This window comes from Ranitomeya variabilis, chromosome 5 (genome assembly GCF_051348905.1).
Source record: "Ranitomeya variabilis isolate aRanVar5 chromosome 5, aRanVar5.hap1, whole genome shotgun sequence".
Taxonomy (NCBI): domain Eukaryota; kingdom Metazoa; phylum Chordata; class Amphibia; order Anura; family Dendrobatidae; genus Ranitomeya; species Ranitomeya variabilis.
The window spans coordinates 249623137-249641873 of record NC_135236.1 but is presented as its reverse complement, the minus strand read 5'-3'; the positions used below and the strand labels follow the sequence as shown (position 1 = coordinate 249641873).

General features: G+C 46.6%; 1 protein-coding gene across 1 annotated transcript in view; it reads right to left on the bottom strand.

The window, feature by feature from the left end:
- SNX1 (sorting nexin 1) overlaps positions 1 to 18737 on the bottom strand; it is a 77412-nt gene that overhangs the window by 8408 nt on the left and 50267 nt on the right. The window contains exons 12-14 of the mRNA XM_077264003.1: positions 4717 to 4860; positions 2043 to 2123; positions 1430 to 1501 (exon numbers count right to left, since the gene is read on the bottom strand). Of these exons, the coding sequence (XP_077120118.1) occupies positions 1430 to 1501; positions 2043 to 2123; positions 4717 to 4860 (297 nt within the window). The remainder of the gene's footprint in view (positions 1 to 1429; positions 1502 to 2042; positions 2124 to 4716; positions 4861 to 18737) is intronic.

The window sequence follows — 18737 nt, the reverse complement described above, 5'->3', positions numbered from 1 at the left end:
AGCCACTCATTGGGGGACACAGCACCCACCCTGTTAAGCCTTACGGCTCGTTACCTTTTTGGTTCTTGACTTTCTCCGACATGTTATACTCTAATGTTATGTAATATATTGTTATTAATTTCCTACTGCTTTTGCACTGAACTGGGTCTCTGGAAGCCAGCATGAGGGTGTACACTGCAGGGGAGGGGCTAACTCTGTCTCAACTTAGTGTCAGCCTCCTAGTGACAGCAGCATAACACCCATGGTCCTGTGTCCCCCAATGAGTGGCTCGGAGAAAAGGATTTTACGGTGAGTACACAAAAATCCCTATTTTTATTATTTATTTAAATAATTAAAAAAATAGCATGGGGACTACTCTATTTTTGATAACCAGCTTTGCTGAACCTGACAGCTGAGGGTTGCAACCCCGAGCTGTGAGTTTTGCCTTGCTGGTTATAGAAAATACAGGGAAACCCACGCCGTTTTTTCATTTATGTATTTATTTATAGCGCAGGCGGCAGGTGATGAATACTCCCATCAACCGCTCCTGCCGTCACTGTTATTAGTGGCAGCAGGGATAGGCTGATGGGAGTAAGAGTCCCATCAGTCACCGCCTGCTGTTATTGTTCTCACTTGAATATAACGCTCATCATTCCCATCTGCTCGCACTGATTGCCAGCAGAGCAGGGGATAATGATGAGAGCAGTCTTCAGCACCCGGCGCCGGGAAACAGCACTTAATGTACCGCTTCTTCCCTGGCACCCATCTGTGTGGTGCAGATTCGACACACGGCTGCCACAAGTATTACACACACGGACACTCATCTCCAGTTTTGTTTTTTCCGCTACTGTAAATATCAGGATGTGTGAAACCGGCCTAAGACTGTGTCCTGGTTTGCAGTTTTTGGGGCAAGCCCATACCTTAGTCCTCTCTTAACTTATGTGCAGTGACCATTGCTTACATGTCTGATGAAGGGTGTTATAGCCAAAACATTACTTATTTCTATGGATAGGATTTACTACTAATAAATACTATTTAAAGTATCTCTTCTTTCATTTTGGTGGGCAGTTCCTTCCTTCAATCTGCTACAATCTTACAGGAACTTAGTAGTTGGCTCTAAAGGAACTAGAACCCTTTACAAGGTATACTATTTCCTAAGGATGTGCTTGCTGCCTACCCTATTGATTGGATCAAAAGCATTCAACACTTTACAGAGACAATAAGTGTCCCATCCGAGTGGTGCCAAGGACTCACTCTGTTGTGTGATCACACCATATGTAAAAGAATAATGTGCAGATACTTCAAAATTTTTTTCCAATCTAGGTACTATTCTATCACAGAAGTTGTAATTACCCTCAACGTATATCCAAGTATATACATAGATTTTCACATAGCCGGTTAAGTGTGATATAATAGTACTACATAATTAAGTATACGGCCAATCACTTACTTTGTGCTGTGAATTCAAGAGTGTTTCCAAATATTTCACTATATAACTTTTAAAATCCTTGGATTTCTCTTTCTACAAAATGGACAGACAGTTTAAGGTTAGGAACTGTACGTACTTATTGCTTATTTATGGGTAAAACAAGCACTGGACCAAATGTAAAAATGTTTCCAGCTGCAGTAGATAATGTCACCAGTAGATGTAAACCATTGTGTTGTCTCTTATTGCAAAGTTAAAAATTCTCACCCCTAATACCAGTGTAAGTGGAAAAACTCGCATGTCAGAAAGATACACAGTAAATTATCGGCATGCCACAACTGGGGACAGGGCCACGCTGGAGATAAGTCGGACAAGCGGTCCCTGGCATATAGGCAGAGACATGTCGATCTAAGGGGACAGGCGAGAAGAAGCCGGCGAGAACCCACCTGCCAGGAATAACACAGCTCTGCTCTATGTGTTGGGTCATATAGCTCCCATTCACCGAAGATTGATAATAAATATCTTTGTCTTGGACAACCCCTTTAAATGAAACCATTTCATACAGCTAACTACGGACTCAAATAACACATCCTCCTTCATATGATATGCAGGTATGTAACATTTCACCTTCCTGTACCTCAAATCTTGTGACCTCCTTTCGTACAGTCAGAGAAATCCTTTCAAAGTCCCTCTCGTATTGTGTGACCCTGGATTCCCACTATGAAAGATAACAGAAATGGATTAGATAGTTAAAGGACTTATACAAACTATATTTACAGGGAGTGCATTTTGGTGATGCCTCTATGGCCGTCAGAGCATATATTCACTCCGTTTGCATCATTAAAATCAATGATTCCGTCAATGCAAACAACCAAATCCTGTTTTTTAGAGCTTTACAGACAGGAGCCCTGACAGGCACTTAAAGAGAACACCTCATATACTAATCTAATAGGAATACCTTCAACCAAAGATCGTATACCAATAGAGAAAACGAAGGAATACTTTTCCAATATAACAACCTTTATTTACATTATCACAGGATAAAAGGACATGTTACAATAACACCATTAACCACATATTAAAAACACTAGATGGTGGCCTGATTCTAACGCATCGGGTATTCTAGAATATGCATGTCCACGTAGTATATTGCCCAGTGACGTAGTATATTGCCCAGTTACGTAGTATATTGCCCAGCCACGTAGTATATTGCCCAGCCACGTAGTATACAGCACAGAGCCACATAGTATATTGCACAGCGACGTAGTATACAGCACAGAGCCACGTAGAATATTGCCCAGCCACGTAGTGTATTGCCCAGCCACGTATGTCACAGATTAAAAAATAAAAATATACTCACCTTCCGAAGGGCCCCTTGTAGTTCTGTCGCCTGTGTTCGGTTCAGGCGGCAGCTTCCGGTCCGAGGGTGTGATGACGTCGCGGTCACATGACCGTGACGTCACGGCAGGTCCTTCTCGCGCAGGGCCTGCGATGACGTCGCGGTCACATGACTGTGACGTCATGGCAGGTCCTTCTGGCACAGGCATGCAGGGCCTGTGATGACGTCGCGGTCACATGACGTCATAGCAGGTCCTTGTCGCACACCGACCTTAGCACCGGAACCTGCCGCTTGCATGGACCGGTCACCGGAGCATCGGAAAGGCGGCGGAAGGTGAGTATATAATGATTTGTTATTTTTTTTTTAAATTATTTTTAACATTAGATGTTCTTACTATTGAGGCTGCATAGGCAGCCTCAATAGTAAAAACTTGGTCACACAGGGTTAATAGCGGCGGTAACGGAGTGAGTTACCCGCGGCATAACGCGGTACGTTACCGCTGGCATTAACCCTGTGTGAGCCGTGACTGCGGGGAGTATGGAGCGGGCGCCGGGCAGTGACTGCAGGGGAGTAGGGAGGGACTAATCGGACTGTGCCCGTCGCGGATTGGTCGCGTCAGCCATGACAGGCAGCTGGCGAGACCAATCAGCGAATTAATATCTGTGACGGAAGTTGCCGACAGAAAGACGGAAGTACCCCTTAGACAATTATATATATAGATGAGTACACATCAGATGGTATTACCCACCCATAGAAAAATCTAGATAATTTGCAGAAATAGAAAGATAAAGCGTCACACATCAATATATATCACGGCCATTCATAAAATCATCATAATATACCTGTGGTCATGATGACTTGAGATGTGTGACTCAGTGCTGCACCTCGACGCGTGTTTCACCGCCTCTGCAGTTTCGTCAGGACCTCCTGACACGGTGAAACGCGCATCGAGGTAAAGCATAAAGTCACACATCTCAAGTCATCATGACCACAGGAATATTATGATGATTTTATGATGCCTTTGTATTGGAATACAACAACGGGTTAGGTGCAATAGTTATTTACATAGGAACCATTACACTTGATATACAACTCTGTTGTGATGCACATGCACTTTATCCCAATATAGTGTGATTTATATAGCCAGAATAGGGTAAATTGATAATTGAGATATTATACTATATGTAGTTAGCTATTTCTGATGGTAGTTATTAACAATTATGGGCCTTCTATAGAATGTGAGTGGAATGGCCATGATATATATTGATGTGTGACTCTTTATCTTTCTGTTTCTGCAAATTATCTAAATTTTCTATGGGTGGGTAATACCATCTGATGTGTACTCATGTTTTTGATATGTGGTTAATGGTGTTATTGAAACATGTCATTTTATCCTATGATACAGTAAATAAAGGTTGGTATATTGGAAAATTATTCCTTCGTTTTCTCTATTGGTATAGGAGCCCCGACAGACCCACTGATGAGTGGATAAAACGTATAGCCTTAGCCTTCACATCCACACAATAGGGCCAATTCACCAAAGCTTTTACAACACAATAGTGGCAAAAAAGCTATGGAAAGTGCCAAATTTTATGTAGCGTGGAGCTGTGCAAAACTTTTGTCATTTTTGCGTACTCATCCCAGTTTGAATCAGCTCCTCCACACTGGGCGCAGGCTTGTGACTGGAGTGGCATTTCTGCCGCACAAAATGGGAGTGCACGTCACTCGGCATGGGCATCACATTAAAGGGGTTTTCCCTAGCCTGCCCCATCTGCAACTGGTATCAGCTGAATATTGCATCTATACGTCTGCTCAAAAAGCTGGGATTGGAGAGAATTCTGATCTTGGCAACTTAACCTCAACGTGCCACAATCAACATTAACCAAAGATTACATCTAAGTTAATAAACAGAGAAATGGTGCTCTGGGGCCTAAAAAATGGCCACAAGAATTACGGTAATTTTCACACGGACCTCAGATATTTCATCCTTTGCCTGCTGTAGTTTATCTGGCTTGTTGGCCCACAATAGACGTGCTTCATTCTCTCTCTTTTTCTGTAAGGCTGACTGTGCATCTTGCCAGCGCTGCCAGGACTTCATGCGTTGGTCAAACGCACCCTGTAGTGGACACAAAGAATTTGTGAAACAAACACTATACTGCTAATGACTTGGAGAATTTGTATCGAACACAAATATAAAGAAAAATCATGACCTAAATAAATGACTACACTGGATACAAATCATTAATATTTGGTAAAGAACCTTTACTTGACATCTTCTTACCTGTATTAGACTAAATCTGGCCATAAATTTGGATTTCAGATAGCAGTTCACTGCACACTTTGAGTAAATATGGTTGGTCTATGGAGGGTATCGTCCTTAAGAGGGGTTCTCCAGGAATTGGGAAAAAATAAGCAACTAAAGAAACTGCCAGTTTACATAAATTCCTAAATACCTTTAATTCACACTTGTTTTTATCTAGGTAGGTAATCACTAGAAAATTAAAATTACACTAAAAGAAAACTCCACTACAATGTTAACCAGATATGTGCCTGTGAGCATGTGCAGTAGGAAGCTTCTCTGCTGTGACATAGAAATAACGTATACCATGTATTGTAAAGTTATCTAAAAAAGGTCACAGCAGTCACTCAAAATTCAGATAGACAGGGTGGACAGCAGTGTGAGCAGCCTCTTATCTCAGCGCCCCTGGTATCTCCAGTATTAGATCAGAAAAACAGGGTGGACAGCAGTGTGAGCAGCCTCTTCTTACCTCATCACCCCTGGTATCTCCACTATTACATCAGAAAGACAGGGTGGACAGCAGTGTGAGCAGCCTCTTCTTACCTCATCACCCCTGGTATGTCCAGTATTAGATCAGAAGGACAGGGTGGACAGCAGTGTGAGCAGCCTCTTCTTACCTCATCACCCCTGGTATCTCCAGTATTAGATCAGAAGGACAGGTGGACAGCAGTGTGAGTGGCCTCTACGTGCCTCAGAAATCCAGGTATCTCCAGTTTTACTTCAGAATATTACATTTTCCCCCCACATGCTCACAAGCACCTGTCCCGATATTTTAAGACAGGGTTCTGTCACTGTATCATGGCAGCATTCACTTTAACTGCATAGTGATTACCTCCCTAGAAAAAATTTGCGTAATTTGCTAATTAAAGTGAATAAGTGATGAGCAAATGTGCTGGGATAAGGTGTTATCCGAACATGCTTGTGTGCTATCCAAGTGACTTCAGCATGCTCTAAAAAAATGTTTGAGTCCCCACGGCAGCATGTCTTGTGGCTGCTTGAAAGCCACAACACATGCATGGATTGCCTGTTTGTTATAACATATCGAACATATTTTTCGAGCACGCCAAAGTCACTCCGTTAGCACATGAGCATGTTCTGATAATGCCTTATCCGAGCATGTTCGCTCATCACTAAAAGTGAACCTGACCACTGATATATGTTACCCAATCTGTGGGCATCATGCATTAGGCACTGGTTGTATGATCTCAGGCGGGTTTGTTTGACTCTGAAATACTGCAGTGTTTCAGAAAAAAATACATACATTAAAAGCTGCCGGGGACGAGCAGGCTTCTCCCTAGCGGTTCCCTGGGACTGACAGGTCTCTGCCTTTACATGCATTGGCAGCAGGCAGGGATAAGCAGCTGGAGACACCTCTGAACCACTAGTCGTCTCCAGCGCTGCATGAGTAAAACACACCTGGCTGAGGTCATACAGCCAGTGCCTGATACATGTTGCCCCTGGGCTGCCTGTATCAGTTATCAGGTTCCCTTTAAAGATATTATTATATAGGAACTAATACCGACATTCCTGTTAGTTATTTTTTCTACTCCCTGAGAACCACTGCCATAAGTTAACACATTGATCGATCCCGGCAGTGATCTATGGCCTCGTCTCAGCTTTCATTGACAGAATGCTGATTTGTGGTTCATCACGAATGACCTTTTAATTACAGCAGCTAACAAGCACCAATAAAAGTCTAACAACTGATCAACTTTTCAACAGATACCTGCCATTAATCAGCTTCTGTCCAAAAAGGCGATGATGGTCTGAAGAAAAAACGCCAAAGGCCTTTTTTGAACCCAAAATCTCTAGTGTATGGCCAATCTAATAGAGGTCTGCAGGGGGGGCCGCAGCACGGTTTATAGTGAGGACATTTCTGTAAGATTATAGAACGTGATGTGTACGTTTGACAGTTCGTGCTCAGGCCTTTCTTGCACTGTGTGATAGCACAGGGGCACACACATCGAGCATGTTGTGGTCTGCTCTGCCAGCAGCTGCTTATCTTCCTTCTAGGAATAAAGCTCATTTGGGGGCCCAGCAACTCACAGAATATAGACAGAAAGTGGCTAGTTATGACACAAACTTGGCACACTGACACCTTCTGTACTATTAGATGTCACTAAAATTTCTGTCTTCTACATACAGCGAGTTACATGACTATCCATCAAAGACATACACCAACCAGTGTGTATACTGGGGAGTTCAGTTATCTGCTGGCATCATTAGCCCCATTCACCCAAGGTATATACCTCAGATGTACAGTGGGAATCGCCAACCAGCGGTCTACTACTGAACAGAGGCGTTGTCAGCACGGTGCCCCCATAAAACAGCTCAGTGACACCTCCATAACAGATCCATGTGGTATGAAGCCATCCATAACACTGCAGTTCTTCCCTTCTATGGAGGTTTACATATCGGGGGCTAGTTTAATTTTTGAGCCTGGACAATTCTTTTACAGAGGACCTATTACCAAGTGAAAATGGCCATTTTTTCTCTTATTTTATTCCCGTTGCTACCCTCAGTATTCCATTTTTTTTAAATCTACCATAGGTTTCAGAAATATGGGCCTTTTAGTGAGTTTATTAATATTGCAGAGCAGCCCAAGTACATGTTACCACATAATCCTGTGAGCTATGATCCCATGGTTGAAATAAACTCAGAAAAAAAAAGCAGTAAATAAAAATAAATGGCAATTTAACCCCTTAAGGATCAGGTTTTCTTGGTGCTTTCTCCTTCCCTTATTCCAAGCTTTTTGCAATAACTTTAATTTTTTCATCACCGTAGCCACATGACGTCTTGTGTTTTGCAGGACGAGTTGTACTTTTGAATGACGTCATCCATGTTATGTGATTCACTGCAAAGCAGGAAAAAAAATCCCAAGTGTGGCAAAATAGCAAAATAAAAGCACAATTCCACAATAGTTTTTTTTTTATTGACAGCGTTCATTTTGCTGTAAAAATCACCTGGCAATATGATTCTCCAGATCAATACAATTAGAGATAGCAAACATGTATAGCTTTTGTTTTGTTTAACCACTTCATGACCCGGGGTATTTTCGTTTGTTTTTCCCTCCCCTCCTTCCCAGAGCCGTAACTTTTTTATTTTTCCATCAATATGGCCATGAGGGCTTATTTTTTGCAGGACGAGCTGTACTTTTGAACGACATCATGGGTTTTAGCATGTCATGTAGTAGAAAACAGGAAAAAAAATTCCAAGTGCAGTGAAATTGCACAAAAAGTGCAATCCCACACTTGTTTTTTGTTTGGCTTTTTTACTAGGTTCACTAAATGTTAAAACTGACCTGTCATTGTGATTCTACAGGTCATTACAAGTTCATAGACACCAAATATGTGTAGGTTCGTTTATATCTAAGTGGTGAAAAAAGAAAAAAAAAACTTTGCTAAAAAAACAAGTTAAGAAAATTGCGCCATTTTCCGATACCCATAGCGTCTCCATTTTTCGTGATCTGGGATTGGTGAGGGCTTATTTTTTGCGTGCCGAGCTGACGTTTTTAATTATACCATTTTGGTGCAGATACGTTCTTTTGATCGCCCGTTATTGCCTTTTAATGCAATGTCGTGGCAACAAAAAAAAAAAAGTAATTCTGGCGTTTTGTCATGGACCATTTTCTTCAACTTCCACCAAAGATTTCCAATTGGATTGAGATTCGGGCTAGTTGCAGGCCAGGACATTGCCTTTGTGTGTCTTTTTTCAAGAAATGTTTTCACAGTTTTTGCTCTATGGCAGGATACATTATCATCTTGAAAAAGGATTTCATCATCCCCAAACATCCTGAAGATGTATTGACAGCCATCTCCCCAGTGCCTTTACCTGACATGCAGCCCCATATCATCAATGACTGTGGAAATTTGCATGTTCTCTTCAGGCAGTCATCTTTATAAATCTCATTGGAACGGCACCAAACAAAAGTTCCAGCATCATCAACTTGCCCAATGCAATTGGGTCATCCACAGTCCACGATTGCTTTTCCTTAGCCCATTGTAACCTTGTTTTTTTCTGTTCAGGTGTTAATGATGGCTTTCGTTTAGCTTTTCTGTATGTAAATCCCATTTCCTTTAGGCAGTTTCTTACAGTTCGGTCACAGTCGTTGACTCCAGTTTCCACCCATTCGTTCCTTATTTGTTTTGTTGTGCATTTCCTGCTTTGGAGACATATTGTTTTAAGTTTCCGGTCTTAACGCTTTGATGTCTTCCTAGGTCTACCAGTATGTTTGCCTTTAACAACCTTCCCATGTTGTTTGTATTTGGCCCAGACTTTAGACACAGCTGACTTTGAACAACCAACATCTTTTGCAACATTGCGTAATGATTTACCTTCTTTGAAGAGTTTGATAATTCTCTCCTTTGTTTCAATTGACATCTCTCGTGTTGGAGCCATGATTCATGTCAATCCACTTGGTGCAACAGCTCTCCAAGGTGTGATCACTCCTTTTTAGATGCAGACTAGCGAGCAGATATAATCTGATGCAGGTGTTATTTTTAGGTATGAAAATTTACAGGGTGATTCCATAATTTTTTCCTCAGAATTGAGTGATTCCATAATTTTTCCCCTATGCTTGGTAAAAAAAAGTAACCATTACTGACTACCACATTTTTTGTTCTCGATTTCTATTAGTGTTTCTTAACCCCTTCCCGACCTGTGACGCCACGTAGGCGTCATGAAAGTCGGTGCCAATCCGACCTGTGACGCCTATGTGGCGTCATGGAGGGATCGCGTCCCTGCAGATCGGGTGAAAGGGTTAACTCCAATTTCACCCGATCTGCAGGGACAGGGGGAGTGGTGCTTCAGCCCAGGGGGGGTGGCTTCACCCCCTCGTGGCTACGATCGCTCTGATTGGCTGTTGAAAGTGAAACAGCCAATCAGAGCAATTTGTAATATTTCACCTATGAAAAGTGGTGAAATATTACAATCCAGCCATGGCCGATGCTGCAATATCATCGGCCATGGCTGGAAACCCTGATCTGCCCCCCGCCACCGATCTCCTCCCCGGTCCTCCTTTCTGCCCCGTACTGCGGTCCGCTCCCCTCCGTCCTCCTGTCCGCTCCCCCGTCCTCCTGTCTGATCCACGCCCCTGTGCTCCGCTCCCCCCGTGCTCAGATCCCCCCCCCTCATACTTACCGAGCCTCCCGGTGTCCATCCGTCTTCTTCATGGGCGCCGCCATCTTCCGGCAGATTCGTTCCAGGTACATTTTGATCACTGTGACAAAACCTATCACAGTGATCAAAATAAAAAAAATAGTAAATGAACCCCCCCCCTTTATCACCCCCATAGGTAGGGACAATAATAAAATATATATATTTTTTTCTTCCCCCACTAGGGTTAGGGTTAGGGCTAGGGTTAGAATTAGGGTTAGAACTAGAGTTAGGGTTAGAATTAGGCTATGTGCACACGGTGCGGATTTGGCTGCGGATCCGCAGCGGATTGGCTGCTGCAGATTCGTAGCAGTTTTCCATCAGGTTTACAGTACCATGTAAACTTATGGAAAACCAAATCCGCTGTGCCCATGGTGCGGAAAATACCACACGGAAATGCTGTGTTGTATTTTACGCAGCATGTCAATTCTTTGTGAGGATTCCGTTATACACCTGTTTCTCAATAGGAATCCGCAGGTGAAATCCGCACAAAAAACACTAGAAATCCGCAGGTAAAACGCAGTGCCTTTTACCTGCGGATTTTTAAAAAATGGTGTGGAAAAATCTCACACGAATCCGCAATGTGGGCACATAGCCTTAGGGTTAGGGTTGGAATTAGGGTTAGGGTTGGAAATAGGGTTAAGATTAGGCTTGTGGTTAGGGTTAGGGGTGTGTTGGGGTTAGGGTTGTGATTAGGGTTAGTGGTGTGTTGGGGTTAGGGTTGTGATTAGGGTTATATCTAGAGTTGGGATTAGGGTTTGGGGTGTGTTGGGGTTAGTGTTGGAGTTAGAATTGAGGGGTTTCCACTGTTTAGGCACATCAGGGATCTCCAAACGCAACATGGCGCCACCATTGATTCCAGCCAATCTTGCGTTCAAGAAGTCAAATGGTGCTCCCTCCTTTCCGAGCCCCGACGTGCGCCCAAACAGTGGTTTACCCCCACATATGGGGTACCAACATACTCAGTACAAACTGGGCAACAATTATTGGGGTCAAATGTCTCCTGTTACCCTTGCAAAAATAAAATTTGCTTGCTAAAACATAATTTTGAGGAATTAAATTTTTATTTTTTATTTTCACGGCTCTGCGTTATAAACTTCTGTGAAGCACTTGGGGGTACAAAGTGCTCACCACACATCTAGATAAGTTCCTTTGGGGGTCTAGTTTCCAAAATGGGGTCACTTGTGGGGGATTCTACTGTTTAGGCACATCAGGGGCTCTGCAAATGCAACGTGACGCCCGCAGACCATTCCAACAAAGTCTGCATTTCAAAACATCACTGCTTCCCTTCCGAGCCCCGACGTGTGCCCAAACAGTGGTTTACCCCCACATACAGGGTACCACGGTACTCAGGACAAACTGGACAACAACTAATGGGGTCCAATTTCTCCTGTTACCCTTGTGAAAATAAAAAATTGCGTGCTAAAACATTATTTTTGAGGAAAGAAAAATGATTTTTTATTTTCACGGCACTGCGTGTAAACTTCTGTGAAGCACTTGGGGGTTTAAAGTGGTCACCGCAAATCTAAATTAGTTCCATGAGAGGTCTAGTTTCCAAAATGGGGTCACATGTGGGGAAGCTCCAATGTTTAGGCACACAGGGGCTCTCCAAACGCGACATGGTGTCCGCTAACAATTAGAGCTAATTTTTCATTCAAAAAGTCAAATGGCGCTCCTTCCCTTCCGAGCCCTGCCGTGTGCCCAAACAGTGGTTTACCCCCACATGTGAGGTATCGGCGTACTCAGGAGAAATTGGCCAATAAATTTTAGGATCCATTTTATCCTGTTGCCCATGTGGAAATGAAATTGAGGCTAAAAGAAATTTTTCATGAAAAAAAGTACTTTTTCATTTTTACGGATCAATTTGTGAAGCACCTGGGGGTTTAAAGTGCTCACTATGCTTCTAGATAAGTTCCTTGGGGGGTCTAGTTTCCAAAATGGGGTCACTTGTGGGGGAGCTCCAATGTTTAGGCACACAGGGGTTCTCCAAACGCAACATGGTGTCCGCTAAAGATTGGAACCAATTTTTCATTGAAATAGTCAAATGGCGCTCCTTCCCTTCCGAGCCCTGTTGTGCGCCCAAACAGTGGTTCCCCCCCCCCACATATGGGGTATCGGCGTACTCAGGACAAATTGTACAATAACTTTTGGGGTCCAGTTTCTCTTTTTACCCTTGGGAAAATAAAAAAATTGTTGCTAAAAGATCATTTTTGTGACTAAAAAGTTAAATGTTCATTTTTTCCTTCCATGTTGCTTCTGCTGCTTTGAAGGGTTAATAAACTTCTTGAATGTGCTTTTGAGTACCTTGAGGGGTGCAGTTTTTAGAATGGTGTCACTTTCGGGTATTTTCAGCCATATAGACCCCTCAAACTGACTTCAAATGTGAGGTGGTCCCTAAAAACAATGGTTTTCTAAATTTCGTTGTAAAAATGAGAAATCGCTGGTCAAATTTTAACCCTTATAACTTCCTAGCAAAAAAAAATTTTGTTTCCAAAATTGCGCTGATGTAAAGTAGACATGTGGGTAATGTTATTTATTAATTATTTTGTGTCACATAACTTATTTACCAGAATAAAAATTAAAAATTTAAAAAATGTGAAATTTTCAAAATATTAGCCAAATTTCCATTTTTTTTTCCACAAATGTCACAAAAAAAAATCTCAGAACCGCAAGATCCGTTGAAGCATTCCTGAGTTATTACCTCATAGAGGGACACTGGTCAGAATTGCAAAAACAGGATTTTTGGTTGCTTACCGTAAAATCTGTTTCTCGGAGCCTCCATTGGGGGACACAGGAACCATGGGTGTATGCTGCTGCCACTAGGAGGCTGACACTATGCACAAAAAAAAGTTAGCTCCTCGTCTACAGTGTACACCCCACCGACTGGCATTATACTCTTCAGTTAGTGAGAAAGTCGTAGGAGAAAAAAACAGTAAGGTTGAAAAATAACTGTAAACATGAGAACAGTCATAGAACACAGAACCGCGAATACGAACATGGGAGGGAGCTGCGTCCCCCAATGGAGGCTCCGAGAAACAGATTTTACGCTAAGCAACCAAAAATCCTGTTTTCTCTATCGCCTCTCATTGGGGGACACAGGAACCATGGGACGTCCCAAAGCAGTCCCTGGGGTGGGAAAACAAACTTCCATCAGGTCAAAGGTCTCACCACTGCCGCCTGCAGGATCCTTCTGCCTAGGCTGGTGTCCGCCGAAGCATAGGTATGGACCCTGTAAAATTTGGCAAACGTGTGGATGGAAGACCAGGTTGTCGCTTTGCAAAGCTGTAGGGCGGAAGCCCTGTGGTATACCGCCCAGGAAGCGCCGACTGCCCGGGTAGAGTGAGCCCTTATCCCAGAAGGGGGCACTCTGTTCTTGACCCGGTAAGCCTCCAGAATAGTCGTTCTGATCCAGCGAGCAATAGTTGCCTTGGAAGCCGGCAGGCCTCTACGCGTGCCATCAGGAATGACGAAAAGAGAATCCGTCTACCGGAAAGCGGACGTTCTATCCAGGTAGATTCTCACTGCCCTGACGAGGTCCAGCTTGTTCAACGATCGCTCCAGAGGATGAGTCGGAGATGGACAAAAGGAAGGTAGAACGATGTCCTTGTTGAGGTGGAAGGTGGAAACCACCTTAGGCAGGAAGGAAGGCAGAGGCCTGAGGACCACCTTGTCCTGGTGGATGACCAAGAAAGGAGGTCGGACAAGAAAGGGCAGCCAAGTCGGAGACTCGGCGGATAGAAGTGATGGCCACAAGAAAGGCCACCTTCCCAGATAGAAGTGACAGGGAAACCTCCCTGAGAGGCTCAAAGGGGGGACCCCTCAGAACGTCCAGCACAAGATTTAAGTCCCATGAATCCACCGGGGCCCTGTACGGAGGGACAGCGTGTGCTACTCCTTGAAGAAAGGTCTTAACCTGTGGCCGAGAAGATAACATCTTCTGAAAAAGGATGGAGAGCGCAGAAACCTGGCCCTTTAGGGAACTAAGAGCAAGGCCCGAATCCAGTCCTGCCTGCAGGAAGGCAGGGAAAAAGACCTGGGTGAAACGTTGTTGGACTCGCACCAACAAAAGTAAGCCTTCCAAGTACGATAGTAGATCCTGGAAGACAAAGGCTTCCTAGCCTGGATCATAGTGTGAATCACCCGGTCCGAAAGGCCGGACGCTCTTAGAACTGCGGTCTCAACAGCCACGCCGTTAAACTGAGCGACCGAGAATTCGGGTGGCAGATTGGACCCCGAGACAGCAGATCGGGTCTGTCTGGAAGGTGCCAGGAGACGTCCGCGAGAAGGTTGACGATCTCTGCAAACCAAGATCTCCTGGGCCAATCCGGGGTGATGAGGATGACCGGCACCCCTTCCGCTTTGATCTTTTTCAACAGCTTGGGAAGCAATGGAAGAGGTGGGAACAAATAGGGAAGCGCGAACTGCGACCAAAGAATGGCCAGAGCGTCGACGCCCACTGCGAGAGGGTCGCGCGATCTGGAGACGAACCGAGGAACCTTTCTGTTCATTCGGGATGCCGTGAGGTCCACATCCGGAGTCCCCCATCGAAGGCAAATCTGATGAAAGACCTCCTGATGCAAGGACCATTCCCCTGCCGCGAGGCCCTCACGGCAGAGGAAGTCGGCGGCCCAATTGTCCACGCCGGAGAGATGCACCGTGGATATCACCGGAACCGTTGCCTCTGCCCAGAGGAGAATCTTGGATACCTCGGCAAGGGCCAAGGAACTCCGAGTCCCCCCCTGATGGTCGACATAAGCCACAGCCGTGGCGTTGTCTGTCTGGATTCGGATTGGAAAGCCCCTGAGGATCCTTTCCCAGTGACAGAGGGACAGAAAAATGGCCCGAATCTCGAGGACATTGATCGGCAGAGTTGACTCCTGCGCCAACCAACGGCCCTGAACAGTCAGGTGGCGAAACACCGCACCCCAGCCGAGCAGGCTGGCGTCCGTCGTCACCACTTGCCAGTGAACTGGAAGGACCTGCCCTGGGAGATGAGAGGTGACGTCAGCCACCAGTTGATAGACTGTTTGACCCGGAGAGAGAGTCGGATCGGACGATCCAGGGAGAAGACAGACCTGTCCCACTGAGACAGAATGGCTTGCTGAAGAGGTCGCGAATGAAATTGGGCGAAGGGAATCGCTTCCAATGTTGCAACCATCCTCCCCAGAACCCTCATGGCCGATCGGAGGGGGGGGGGGGGGGGCGAGGACCCTGGAGCAAGCGTATGTCCCAACGAAGGATGGATCTCTTGTCTTCGGGAAGGAAGACCTTGGTTTGATGAGTGTCGAAGAGCATGCCCAGGAAGACGATGCGCTGAGAAGGAATAAGTCAGGACTTCTTCTGGTTGACCAGCCACCCAAAGCGGGCTAGGGTGTCTAGAACGATGGCCAGACTTTAGTGAGCCTGAGAAAAAGACGGAGCCTTGATGAGGATGTTGTCGAGGTATGGAAACAGAACCAGGCCTCTGACCCTCAAGATGGCCATCAGCGCCGCCATGATCTTCGTGAAAACCCTGGGAGCGGTTGCAAGACCGAACGGCAGGGCAACGAACTGAAAGTGTTCCTGGAGCACCGCAAAGCGCAGGAATCAGTGATGTCCGGGGAATATCGGAACATGGAGGTAGGCGTCCTAAATATCTATGGAACACAGAAATTCCTGAGCCTCCATAGAAGCAATTACTGAACGAAGGGATTACATCCTGAAGTGATTCAGACGAACTCTCCTGTTGAGCAATTTGAGATCCAGAATGGGACAAAGCTTGCCATCTTTTTTCGGCACCACAAAAAGGTTTGAATAGAAACCTGTGAACCGTTCCTTTTCTGGGACAGGACCGATCACCCCGGCCTTGAGGAGAGAAGCGATGGCTGCGAAGAAACTCGGAATGAGAGCGGGGGTCTCTTGGAGGTCGGGATTCGAATAAACGATCCCGAGGTCGTGAAACAAACTATTTTGTATCCCGAGGATACAACTTCCCTGACCCACGCGTCCTCCACTGAGGAGATCCAGACGTCCCTGAAAAAGAGGAGACGGCCGCCCAGCCTGGTTAGAGGACTGGGGTCTTGTCTCGAGTCATGCAGAGGTGGATCTTCCGGTCCTGGCCCTGGAAGATCTACCCTGGGAGTAGCAGGGACGCCACGAAGGAGTGAGTCTAAAGGATACCGACGACTTCTCCTGACGTGCCTGTTACTTCTGTTGCTGCTGGGAAAGGGAGTTTGACGCCGCAAAGCGACGAAAGGGCCAAAAGGACCGAAATTGATGTCTAGGAGGAGGGTGACGAGGTTTGGACTGGGGAAGAAGAGAACTTGTGCCCCCAGTGGCATCCTTAATGATTTGGTCCAGCTTAGAACCAAAAAAACGTGAACCTTGAAAAGGCAGGCTGGTAAGGGACTTCTTAGAAGACAAATCCGCCTGCCAGGCCTTAAGCCAAACGGTGCGGCGGATGGCAACCGCGTTGCTGGACGCCTGAGCCGCACAAGACGCGGCATCCAGGGAGGCGGAGACCAGATATTCACCCGCGTGAGAAATCTGGTTGGCAAGTTCCGCCAGCTGTGCGGGTGGAGCCCCGTCCAGAATGCCCCAATGGAGCTGTTTGGCCCATTTAGATATGGATTTTGAAACCCAAGTGGAAGCAAAGGCCGGGCAAAGACTAGCTGAGGCCGCTTCAAAGGCCGACTTCGCGAAGGATTCTATGACTATCATTAGAATCCTTCAGAGATGCTCCGCCGGACAGTGGAAGGACCGTGTTGGTGGACAGCCTGGAAATTGGAGGATCCACCGAAGGAGAAGCAGTCCAATTAGCAGTGAGCTCCGGAGAAAAAGGGATATAAACCGCCAAGTCGCTTTCCTCTCTGAACGCGTCTGGTCGGATTCTCTCTTTCTCTGGCCATGATCTCCTCGAATTCAGGGTGAGGAGCGAAAAACTTGGAAGGTGGTTTAGCCCGTCTAAATGAAACCGCCTGATCTGCGGGTTCCGTAGAGGTATTCTTGATGGCACAGGTCTGATTCATCACTCCAATGAGATTCTGAACCATTCATATCCCTCATGGTAGCAATTTGGTTAGAATCCAGCTCCGAAATGTCCTCCGAGGGCGCATCAGAAAACGCCTCGCCTGACTCAGAGGAGGAGGGCCGGGGGGAAGTCGACCACAGAGAAGGACCGTGTGGTTAGATGGAGAGAGAAGAGGACTCAGACTGGCGTTCCCATGTGGACCTTTTGCGGCTTAAAATGGAGGGCTCCGACGGAGCTTCCTGCGACCCGATGACTCGATCCAGCACGGACACCAGAGTTTGAGACACCCGAGTTAGGTCCGCCACAGATTGTGACAGAGAGGAGGCCCAGCTAGGGGTATCACTCTCAAGCGGAGCAGCCGGGGGATCCTGGGCGGTGGAGACAATTGGGTTGCTGCAGGTCTGACAGAGTGGGGAGGACTGACCTGAGGGAAGTTTGCAGTTACAGGACGAACATGCAAAGTATTTGACTAAGGCAGAAGAAGCGGAGGAAGAAGTAGGACGACGAGAGCAGCCTCCCTTAGAGGTAGACATTTTTGAAGGGTCCCTGAAGAAAATGCCAGAGGGTTAGGGGACAGGGGGAAGTGTCAGTCTGCAGTGCAGAGTTACTCACGGCAGACGTACTCCAGGTGGAGGAAGCTGTCCGGCTTGCGGGTCCTGCTGTAATCCGGTAGTGAACCGCAGATGGTGACCGCTGAAAGGGGCGCAGGAATGTGCGGTCTGAAGGGACGGAGCGCGATGTGTGGCGCCAAGCAGCGGCGTAGAGGGAGGGGCGGAGACAGCCGTGCACCCAGGAGCACCAAGATGGCGCCGGTGGGCGGAGAGTGCAGGACAGAGATTGTCGGGCGGGAAAAAGCGCGCCCGATTACAGCGGAAGTGGGTGGAGCGCGGCATCGGAAGTAGGCCCGGGCGGAAGCCGGGGCCTAAATTAGAGGCCGGCGACCGCCGGAGGAAAGAGCCGCGGCGCCGGAGCAGTGCGCCGCAGGTAGAAAAGAAACGGCGCGGCAGCCTGCCAAGGCTGTTACGCCGGAGATGATGGGTAGAGCGGCCGTTGTGAAACCCGCGGCACCAGAGCAGTGTGCCGCAGGGAGAAGCGGCGCGGCAGCCTGTTAGGGCTGTCGAGCTGGAGAAGGGAGTGCGGCACCATTAAAAAATCTCGCTGTGAAACACGCGGCGCCAGAGCAGTGCGCCGCAGGAAGAAGCGGAATGACAGCCTGTCAGGCTGTCTCACTGGAAGAAAAACGCAGCGCCGGGGGAAGGAAGCTGCGCGGCAGCCTGTAGAGGCCCCGCGCCAGAATAGAAGGCAGAGGGGCCGCAGGTCGAAGGAAGAAACAATACAGCAATCCTGGGCCATGCTGCTGCAAACTGGGTGCAAGCGACGACCAGGTATTCAGGGAGCCCCTAGCAAGTCTCCCCCCCCCCCCTTTGAAAGATCTGGGAATGGGAGGGGAAATACTCACCCACCTAAACATCGTTACTAACCTGAGGGGAATGAGATGTCCAGGGAGCTGATGGACGTCCTCGTCACCGCA